Source organism: Sebastes fasciatus, chromosome 13 (assembly GCF_043250625.1).
Source record: "Sebastes fasciatus isolate fSebFas1 chromosome 13, fSebFas1.pri, whole genome shotgun sequence".
NCBI lineage: Eukaryota > Metazoa > Chordata > Actinopteri > Perciformes > Sebastidae > Sebastes > Sebastes fasciatus.
In genome coordinates, this window is record NC_133807.1 from 10,234,845 (window position 1) to 10,246,254 (window position 11,410).

Sequence of the window (11,410 nt, forward strand, 5' to 3'; positions counted from 1 at the left end):
TGGCAGGATTTATGACCTATACTGCAGCCAGCCACCAGGGGGCGATCGAGATGTTTTGGCTTCACTTTTGGGGAGCTGTCATGTCGTTCATCTTTATAAACTGTCTGTGGTTTGGACCCTCGGTTTGATGTGGAAAAAAAAATTGCATTCAAAGTAGATAACCAATCAGATGTCCCGATAAAGCAGTACTATCCTGCACGTCGTTGTCGGAGAGTTCATGTATAAGACACTAACAATACAACAAGCATAACACCCCCCTTATTTATCAACTCAACTGATTTCAAGCTTAATATGTTAAGGGAACAATAATTCTTACATATCCCAAATAGTAGTGGAATTAGCATTTGCAAAAATGACGGTAAACGTGATAAATGGTGCATCCTCTTTACCAAGCTCACTGTGATTTAATAAGCAATAGGAGCACACACGACACAAGGCGTGTTTTTCACAAAATTGTTTTGGTGTAACCATTCAATCTTTTTTTTTTTTTTTACAGCAAATCTAGCAAAAAAAGGGTAACATTTAATATATATTTAATTAAAAAAAAAAGTAAAGTTAAAGACCCTCTCCTGCCCTCCAAAGAAAAATCTGACTACCGTTCCGTTTATAATTGTCATACAGCCCCTTGTATATCAGTCCCCTCTCATGGCCAGGTGTCTTAGCATTTGAGACGAGAACGTGTTCAACAGAATCATAGCAATGGACGAACAAACTAACAATCAGGGGAAATCTTGAGGCCTGTGGCTACAGAAATGAAATGTTTCGGTGACCTTTGAGTGAAGAGCAGGCTGCTGCTTTAACCTCCTTTCCTCTTTCTCTCTATAGAAGCACATGAGAAGTATATATATATATATGTGTGTGTGTGTCTGCAGTGGTTGCGGCTGTAACAGCGGCGGTTTTGACGCTGTACAACTTTTTGTGTGTGTGTGCGTGTGTTTGTATCTGAAATAACCCCCATGCTTCTAAATCTGGTAGCTTTTAGCCACTTTAATCCTCTGAATCTTCAGTTTAAGCTGAGTTTCATTGACAATAAACCACTTCATAGGACAGCGTGCGAGTTTCCCTTCATACAACCCACTTTAACGTTGTGATTGAAACAGGATGTGGCGTGCGTTGTATTTCTTGTTTTCAGTGTCATTATTATCTTAACGGCGTCCAGGTAGCTGCTGCTGGTGAGCAGGAGGAGCTCTACGGTCCCCCACCATCACCCCCACCCACCCCCCACCACCACCACCACCCGTCCTCTCACACCATCACTCACAGCTTCATGAGGCTTCCTGTGAAGCCCCAGACACAGGCTGTGGTTACCAGTGGAAAAAGACACTGGGCACTTTAAAGAAGAGAAAGGGGCGAGAATGAAGAGACAGAGGGATGAGCGACAGAAAAAGAGAGATAGAGAGAGGGAGGGAGATTGCACAAGAGAGTGAGACAGTGATGTGCTAGTAGCAAGACAGAAGAAAAAGGCAATCTTCTAAACTCGTCAGTCCAGCAGAGGAGATGACAATGTGTTTCCTCTCAGGGACCCCCTGCTACCCTCGCTGACCAACGCTCAGAGGTACTGTATCACTTTGTTTTACTCAAATAATACAAGAATAATGTGCAAGTTGTAACAACTCAAGTCTATATATTCTACTACTTTCATTTGTTAATTTACTACTTTACATTCTTCAGTGTCTTTTCACACTACATTTAGATGATGATATGTCATTTTCATGATCTGCTGTTATTATTAAGAACAAGTGGGTTTGTTTCCCCCGTACATTATATTATAATGTCAATTACGGTGACACATCTGCACTTTCCATAGAGTCACTTACAGTACAGTCCTGCTCAGTTCAGGCGCTGACGGAAAAACACCGCAACGGCCGATGACTCAGCCTGGTGACAAAATGTGTGTCTTTACGGAAAATAATGCTCTTCTAATCATAATCTGTACAATGGTACATCTACGTAATACTTTAGTATGTCAATTCTATTCTTCACTGTTTTATTAGCAGAAATGCACGACCACCTGTCTACACAGAGTGTGAAACATGAAATTAAACTAAATTCAACTACACATTAAACTAAATGAAGTAATAATTATCAGTTTGACCAATAAGAAGCTCTTATAGTAGTAGTATGTAGCAGTACATTTCATATTTTTCTCTGTCGTGCAGCGGCACAGGTGCCAGTGTTCTCTGTCAGGTTTCACTTCTAACTGCTTGTTGCCGCCTTCTCAAGATGACTATTTAGCTCAGGGTGGATCAAGTATTGTTTTCTCACCCTCAAAACTTTATACAACACTCTGCTGAGGATGACTGGCTGATGCAGTTTCACAAATGAGGAAAAAAAAAAACATTTTCATATAGAGGTAGAAACTGGTTTGGGTAACTGTTCTCAATCCGCCGCGTTTCAATTCAATATGCTTTATTGGCATGGATTTAACAAGGACAATATTGCCAAAGTGTCAAGTGATAATGGGATTATAGAGAAAAAGAACAAAGTTTCAATTCATAAAATCAAGATAATGACATTAAAAGTGAGGGATAATGTACAGCGAGCCGGTCATTGTTGTGAAAGAATCCTCGATAGGGCGAAGCGACGCGACGAGGAGGGGTCTCTCATCACCCTGAAGGGGATTCTTTCACAACAATGATCCGTTATCTGTACGTTATCCCATTTATTACACGGCTACTTACTTCATAAATCAATAATTTGACACATAAACAGTCCGCCAGACTCCGACATCAGAACTGCGCCCATAGCAACGGTCTGCTGTACATAGCAACGGTCTGCTATACATAGCAATGTTCTGCTATACATAGCAACGGTCTGCTACACATAGCAACGGTCTGCTATACATAGCAATGTTCTGCTATACATAGCAACGGTCTGCTATACATAGCAACGGTCTGTTTTAAAGGAATAACAGAACGTAGAACGCCATGATTGACCAATCAGAATTGAGTATTCAACAACCCCATGTACTAAAGAAGTCATAACCACCACTTTGTATGAGTGGGAGAAAAAAAAATAATTCAAGTTTAAACTAGGGCTGTCAAAGTTAACGCAGTTAAGTTTTCTGTTGTTTATTGATTTCCAATAATTAATATTTACCTATATTTGCATAAAACACCACTCCCATGTTGATCAAAGTATTAAATACTTGACAAATCTCCCTTTAAGGTACATTTTGAACAGATAAAAAATGCGCGATTAATTTGTGATTAATTATTTTAATCGATTGACAGCCCTTGTTTAAACGCATGTTCCCAAACTATATGGTAAGTGCTGCTTTTGCCCTTTTTGCTTCTGAAGTTCCGCTCTCATATGTGAACATTTTTCTGCCAAATATGTTAATCTCTTTAACACTATTGATTCCTATTCTCATTCTGATGAACAGTATGTGTTTATCCTCTCTGTTCACAGTCTCATTGTGGTCGTTTGCCATGGAGATCCTGGTGTCCTTATATGTCCTGCTGGTTCTGTTTCCAGTGCATGCAGCCCATTCTCACAAAGGCTCACAAGGTATAATGGACCACCGCCGTAACTGAAACTGTCTCTGTCTCTGTGTTACTGTCTTTTCGGCACAAGGGATAGAAAATAAAAAAAATATCTGTCATTGATATATTTAATTTAGTCTTCCTGGTGAATCTGTAATTTTTGAAGCAAAGCACAGCGGCACTGTCTCTTTTCTGCAAGTCATGACATATATTAATGAATTACAGTATATGAAAGGTGCTCTATATGATATTCTGAGCTGATAACTACTAGCTACTGTATGTAAAGATATAGAGGAGTAATGTCTACCTGAGCAGAGAATGAACACTCCCTCTGTGTGTGTTGTAATCAGGGCTTCTCTGTGTTTTGTTGACATAGCCGGGCCAGCCACACGTGCCTTTTAATGCAGGTTGTTGCATGTGAGCGTGCATCTCACGGCCGCCGCTCTGCACTGCTCTCATATGATGGTTACAGTTGATAAAGGTGTCCCGACCGATTGTGGCATTGCAGAAGCGTAGCACGCACCCTGAGGTTCCACATCTGGTTAACACTGTCATTTCTGTCAGCACTGTTGTTGTTGTTGTTTTCACTATTAGCACCGTTAGATGCAAGCCGCTTGCTCAGCCTTCGCCAGGTTGAGAGCCATGCGGAGGCGATAGATATGCTCCAAATCTCTCATTTAGCACCTTGAAGTTGAAAACGACATCCCTCAAAAGGGAATTTTACGTCCAGAGATCACTGGTTTATCTGAATGTCCTACATGAGGGACAAGGCAATTGCACTGATAAAGAGACACCGTCCTAATCTCTTTTTTTGTTGTTGTTATGTCTCTGTCACTCAAGGACTCTCCTGCGTAAATGACTTTGTCAACAATGTCAGCTGTACGTGGGACCGCTCTCCAGTGGCTCCTGGTGTGGACTGCTTGATTAATGGTGTGACGACAACCTGGATCCCCAAGAACAACGGGAGACATCGGATAACCATTACGTAAGATGTTAAAGATATTATTTTATTATGGGGTTTGGAGATGGAAACATGATAACGGCAGCTCAGTTGATCAAATCTGCAACAGTTAGTGGTGATTTCTGTCCTTTCTTTCTTTTTCTTTACTTAGTCGAAGCTGCAAGCTGAAACAACACAGAAACTCTCCTCCAGGCTGCAGTTTTGTCTTTGAAAATGAAGTAAGTCACTAACGTATCATTGTTAAAGAAGAACATGTAAACATCTCATGGATGTCTCTGTTGAATCACTGTTAGAGTTTTTAATATTTAGATCAGCCATCATCGGAAAAATGTTTCACTGAAATAAAAATAAATCCATAAGAATAATCTACAGTCTCACTGCAGAGCTAAATGACCCATATCATTTCTGCCTTCACTGTTTCATTGATTATATTATGGGTCCCTCCAGGAATTCAACGAGTATATAGTTATGCCCTACATCAGCGTGGAGTGTAACGGGACGATGATGGAGAACCTCACAAAATACATACCATTCGATCACAGTGAGTGGCTTTTACTTGTATATATTATATATATATATATATATATATATATATACATGCATTTTTTTAATTAAATTGTATTTTATTTTATTAACATTTAACGTTAAAATTTAATAAAAATATTGGAAAAAAAGTGTTTTTTACTCCCTCAGTAAGCTGTTACTTTTTTAGTTGCTCTTGAAAAGTTATTCATAAATGTAGTTAAAAAAAGACATGTGACATAATTTCTCATTTATTACAAGAGAATGTTGAAAAAAAAAACTTCACTGGGGGAACGGGTTTAGGAGGTAATCTGAAACACATTATGACAAAAAAAAAGCAGCTTCTGTTTATTCTTGTATCAGTTGTTTTCACATCAACATCGTTTAAACATCAGGAATTAATTAATTGCATGCTTTTCTTTCCGCATGTCTGTGTGTGTGTGTGTGTGTGTGTGTGTGTGTGTGCGTGTGTGTGCGTGTGTGTGTGTGTGCGTGTGTGTGTGTGTGTGTGTGTGTGTGTGTGTGTGTGTGTGTGTGTGTGTGTGCATACAGTCAAAATGCATCCTCCAGGTGTCCCCACTGTCCGCAGCACTACCAATGAGACTAGGATATCATGGAGTCCAGGCAGCCGTCACTCTGACTTCTTCGAATCTTTTCACTTCGAAGTTCAGATCAAACAGAAAAACAAGACATGGAACGTGAGTGCCTGTGCGCATGCATGCATGAATGGGCATTATATAAAAATTAGGGCTGTCAAAATTAACGTGGTAATAACACCGTAACGCAAATTTGTTTTAAAGTCACTTATTTTTTTTTAAGGCATTAACACAATCGATCTTTCGGAGGTTGTAGCGGGCTCAGTTTTAAAGCTGGGGTGAAGATACTGGCATCATATGAAACTAGAAAACCTAAAGAATCCATTGGTACCAACCATGTCAAACTAGTCAACATGTCATACTAGTCAACATGTCATACTAGTCAACATGTCATACTAGCTTGTCAGGAAGGAGGCTAAATAACGCTCCAGACTTAATCTACGTTTTGGCGAGGTAAAACTGTCGTGGCCATTTTCAAAGGGATCCCTTGACCTCTGACCTCAAGATATGTGAATGAAAATGGGTTCTGTGGGTACCCACGAGTCTCCCCTTTACAGACATGCCCTCTTTATGATAATCACATGCAGTTTGGGGCAAGTCATAGTCAAGTCAGCACACTGACACACTGACACACTGACAGCTGTTGTTGCCTGTTGGGCTGCAGTTTGCCATGTTATGATTTGAGCTTGGTGTCAAATTCTGTTTTCTAGCACGCTGGATCTAATTTTGATAGTTTTAACAATTTTTAAAAGCAATATGGCGAGCATTTAGTGGCTGTTTAGTGTCTGCTTCCTCATGAGAGCATGAGATACACACAGCATCCAGCGACCTCCTATTGTTGCTGATGTCTTTGTCTCCTTGTGTCGCAATGACCGTGCAAGATATTTCAGCTTCACACACACTTTCATCGGCGGGAAAATGAAACGGCTCGGTCTTGATGCTTGATTCCATGGCCGCCATATTGCAGTTAAAAATTAGATCCAGCATGCTAGAAAACATATAATTTGACACCAAGATCACTCAAATCGACCAAGTAGATGAATTTCTACGAGAGAAGCCATTATCGACAGTTTAATTTGGCGGCCATCTTGGATTTTCAAGTGGCCAATCGTTTATATTTGCTTAGTGACCCCTCTGCAATCATCATGCCAAGTTTGGTGCTTGTACAACTATTTGCACGATTTGACTGAAAAATTGATGTTATCCGCTCCACTTAGTTTGTCAATCTGTCACTTCCCCTTCCACTAAAGTTTTATCTTAACGTGTCATGCTTGTGTTTATTTTGGTTCAATGCTCTGCACAGCAGTGCTTGGTTTCACACATTGGTCAGACAGATGCAAATGCAGCAGAACTGATGCTGCTCATGATTGATATCACTTTGACAGATCATGTCTGGTTGTAAAGATACACCCTAATTTTGCGTCAAATGTTCATCCGTTACCAGGAGGCCAGCATTAGCTCCACACAAGAACGAGAGCTGAGGATCCCTGCCTGGCAACTAAAGGGGTATTGCCAGGTCAGGGTGAGAGTCAAACCCACTGATCAACCGCACAATAGCCACTGGAGCAACTGGAGTCCAACAACATCCTGGGTGGCGACAGACACGGTGGCAACAGACACGGTGGCAACTTCACAGGATGAAGGTGACTTAACATTTCGCTTTACCATGTTGTTGGAGTGACAACTAAAAGCAGCTCACAGGTTTACAGAAATGCATTTTAATGAGGAAATAGATGTTTACTTTCTGGGGTTCCAAAAATGATCCCAGACCTTCTGGGAAATGTAGTCGCCCAGTCAGGTTCAGGGTCTTCATCATGCACCGACAAAAGAAAGGTACATGTGGGGTTGCTTCCTTATAGGATCTAGTAGGGGTCTGGTGAAATGTTGTACCTATGGAGTAAATCAGACACAGACGTTTTATGAGTTTCTCGTATTTGAAACCCACGCTGAAATTGATTGAGAACCATTTATATGATACATCTTCCCCTTAAAGGGATAGTTCAGGTGTTTTGAAGTGGGGTTGTATGAGGTACTTATCCATAGTCGGTGTATTACCTACAGTAGATGACGGTCAGCACGCCCCCAGTTTGGAGAAACAGACAGGAGTTACCACATGGAACCAAAGCAAGGTACTGCTGTGGCAGTAAAGCGTATTTTAGACGCCCTAAAAGAAAGGCCCACCTAAAAAAAATCAATATCAGTTTAAGTGTAAGCTATTTTTAGAATATTTTCACCGCTTTACCATGCCGTCAGACCGCCCTTTCAGAACGGGGAACTGAAACCGTTGTATCCATCTTATACTATCGCCAAAGCCACCAGACTCCATTGAAAAAAACTGTAATTTTACCTCTTAGAACACAGGGGTTGCTGGTCTACCACTGCCTTGATCGGCTAGTTTGTTTGTGTTATTCTCTTACTTTGGTTAGTTCTGATTCACCAAAGTCACACAATAACACAAACTAACCAAAATTACAGTTTTTTTCAATGGAGTCTGGTGGCTTTGGCGAGAGCATAGATGGATACAACGGCTTCCGTTCCCCGTCGGAAAGGGTTGTCTGACAGCAAGGTGAAAATATTCTAAATATAGCATACACTTAAACTGATATTGGTTTTATTAGGCGGCTTAAATACGTTTTGCTGTCGGCCGCGTCCACAGCAGTACATTGCTTTGCTCCCGTGCGGTAACTCCCATCTGCTTCTCCAGACTGGTGACGTGCCGACCGTCATCTACTGTAGGTAATACACTGACTATGGATAAGTACCTCATACAACCCCACTTCAAAAACACCTGATCTATCCCTTTAAGGTGCACAAGGGGCAGAAAAGGCAGCTTTGAGTTATAACGGTGAGGAAAAAATGATTTACTTGTACTGTACATGCATTTTACACATTGTAATGTCAGCTCTCTGTTTCAGAGTGGCTTCTGGGTCAGATATCACCAGTAATGCTGGGAGTGATGTTCAGCTTGGGTCTCATCATTGTAACGCTGGTCCTTTGCAGGAGTTGTGCGAACAAGAGGTGAGTATAATGTTAACTTGTGTGTGTGTGTCTGTCTCTGTGTGTGTGTGTTTGCGTACAGCATGTCTAATCTAATGGCTCCCTTTTGCCGTTTCAGGCTCCTCAAAGGGAAGCCAGTACCAAACCCTTCGAAGTACTTCCACACTCTCCACTCTGTCCACGAAGGAAACCTGAAGGTACAAATAAATGTTCTCACTGAGCGTCAAACATTTTTACCACTATGTCCTCACCACATAGAGCATTTTGGCAGATGTGCCTCACAGACTGCAGGCTTTACCACACAATCTTATGAACTATTTATACACACCAGGTAACATCACTCTGTAATACTCACATGGCTTGCAACAGTCAAGTGTGATTAACTTTTCATTTGGATTTCTTCCGTCTCTGAGCAGCTGTCAATCACTCGCAAACTCCGATCAAACGGTCAAACTAGGCCGCGCTGATCAAATATGAATCAATATTCTGTTACTGTAATGACTATTTCTCTCCTCAAATGTTTTCAGAAACATCTTGTAGAGTACTGTTTAGCTGTAAAATGAGAAAGTTTTGAGCCAGCAGCCATGTTGAGATCAGTTGAGGAAATACCAAGCCCAAATATGCCTCTTGGTGCGGTTTGACACTGACAATAAATTCACACTACCAGAGAACTTTCTGAAAATCAGAGATTCGCTCACACATACACAAAAACGCTTTATGACTACAAATGTCACTATCGTGTCTTTCTTCAGTTTTGTTTCCTGCTCTGAGTCTCTCTTTCTTTTTCCCCAGAAATGGCTGAATCCTCTGTCAGCTTCTGAGTCATTCTTCACGGCCCAGCCACATGACCGCATCTCCCCGGTTGAGGTGTGCGAAAGCTGGGATGTGGTCCCCTCCACCTCTCCCTCCTCCAGCCTCACCAGCGCCCTGCTCCACTTCAAGAGCTACCCCGGCTCAGACACCAGCGGGGTCATCGACATTTCCTCCTCTTCCTCCTGCTTCTCTAACATGGGCTACTTGATGTCCAGCTCCTCCGGCAGCTCGGCTCGAACCGACCCCAATCCTGCCTACTTCACCTATCAGGATGATTTCCACAATCTGCACAACGGCCACAACCTCCACCTCTCCCTCTGCCCTTCCCTCGACACCTGTCACACCTACGAGAGCCTGAAGAGGGAGCCGCAGAGCCCAGACTCTGGCTTTGGCATCGGGAAGGAAGATGAAGAGGGCAAGGGAGATAAAAGGGTCATGGATGTAGAAGGGGAAGAGTGTTCGGATGATCACCGTAGCCCTCCTCTTCTCATTCTGGCTCTCCATCTTCCTTCCCAGATGTTCTCTGCTCCACCCCCTCCAAACGCTCCCAGTCTAACCCCGATATCCTCCGATAGCGAGCAGGTGGATGCACCTGGAGCAGCTGCTAGTGGCAGCTTAGCGGCCTGGCCTATGACTGGTGCCATGAGCAGGTCTTCCTCCATGCCTGTGGAGACCTGTAAAACCGGGTACCTGACCCTCAAAGAGCTACAGACAACATTCAGCAATAAATCCATCTAAAAACTTGTGATGTATCTGGAAGAATCCCTGTGCCCATCATTTTGAATTGAATGTGTTTACATCACAAACAACCTGACTGATTGTTTATTCTAACAGAATATATATATATATATTGTTCTTGTGCAGTTTTGACGTAGATTTTTTTTTTTTTTTTTTCAAATTCCATGATTTTTATGCTTTAAACCTGCACTGATTAATTTGTTGGTCACTTGGTGGCATCAGAATGAGCTGAAATCACATAACTGACATATTGTAACCGTATTAAGTTTTCATGGGGAACGTCTTATTGAATAGTTGCCTATTTACACCATCCAACAGACACAGAGCGATACAAGCATTTATTTTCAGTCGTGTTTTAATTGATGAATGTATATCCAATATTCTCTTATTTTGCCCTGTTTTGGTCTCCACCAGCTCATGAGGGAAATATCTAGCGCCCTGGCTGCTAAATGCTCCGAAATGTTCACCAGCTAACCACTAACTTTGCCTGTTGTTTGAGGCTGGAATGAGGGGAAAAAAACTGCTGCTGCAAACAAGGTTAATGAGAGCGGTAAAGCGGTGAACCAAAACTGAAGTTGTGGGCCGGAAATCCAAAAGAATGAGCGAAACACGCTAGAACGCCCCATATAGCCGAGGGGAACTGCAGAGTCGGGTGATAATTCTGTTTCGATACGTCTCAATGAGTGACCCCTTTCATATTACACATAGTCATTTCATCAATTGTTAATATAAAAAATGGTTTGATTTGATGGGAGCAGCTTTAAAGAGGACCTTTTATGCTTTTGTGCTTTTTTTCCTTTCCTTTAGTGTGTTGTATGTTTTTTGTACATGTAAAAGGTCTGCAAAGTTACAAAGCCCAAAGTCCACGCCAAAGGGAGTTACTCTCCCCCACAGAAACTCTGCTCCTGTACTGCCTGAAATGCTTTTTCTTCCATAATGTGGTGATGTCACCAAGTAACACATTTGCATAATACCTGCCTTGCAGCTAGTTTGGCACGCCCTCAAACAAAGCTAGTTAGAGTGGAGCTGGAGCGGAGTCCGAAGAGTTTGGTTCGGTTGACCAATCACAACAGCGGACCAGCTGACCAATCAGAGCAGACCGGGCTTTTCGCCGGAGTTTTTTTTTTACTTTAAAGCATGTACACATGTTCTAGTAGAAAACCCAAAATACAAGTATGCACCTGAAAATGAGCATTACAGGTCCTCTTTAAGATAACTAACACAATTTTACATCATTCTGACTTTTGCTGTAATTGTTGCTATATTCACTCTTAATCAACATTCAGTTTACTTTGCTT

At 41.8% G+C, this 11,410-nt stretch overlaps 1 protein-coding gene across 1 annotated transcript; it reads left to right on the forward strand.

Annotated features, from left to right (window-relative positions):
• Window positions 1–1,419: 1,419 nt before the first annotated feature.
• il2rb (interleukin 2 receptor, beta) lies at window positions 1,420–10,369 on the forward strand. The gene is made up of 10 exons (XM_074655371.1): window positions 1,420–1,555; window positions 3,412–3,510; window positions 4,326–4,470; window positions 4,598–4,664; window positions 4,894–4,987; window positions 5,521–5,666; window positions 7,009–7,207; window positions 8,480–8,582; window positions 8,680–8,758; window positions 9,354–10,369. Exons 2-10 carry the CDS (start codon window positions 3,432–3,434, stop codon window positions 10,110–10,112), a joined length of 1,671 nt encoding a protein of 556 aa, XP_074511472.1. The 5' UTR covers window positions 1,420–1,555; window positions 3,412–3,431; the 3' UTR covers window positions 10,113–10,369.
• The last annotated feature ends 1,041 nt before the right edge of the window (window positions 10,370–11,410 follow it).

Coding starts and splice junctions, on each gene's coding strand:
- il2rb (XM_074655371.1), top strand. CDS start 3,432: ATGGAGATCCTGGTGTCCTTATATGTCCTGCTGGTTCTGTTTCCAGTG. Junction 7,208..8,479: donor GGCAACTTCACAGGATGAAG/GTGACTTAACAT, acceptor TCTCTGTTTCAG/AGTGGCTTCTGGGTCAGATA. Junction 8,583..8,679: donor AGGAGTTGTGCGAACAAGAG/GTGAGTATAATG, acceptor TTGCCGTTTCAG/GCTCCTCAAAGGGAAGCCAG.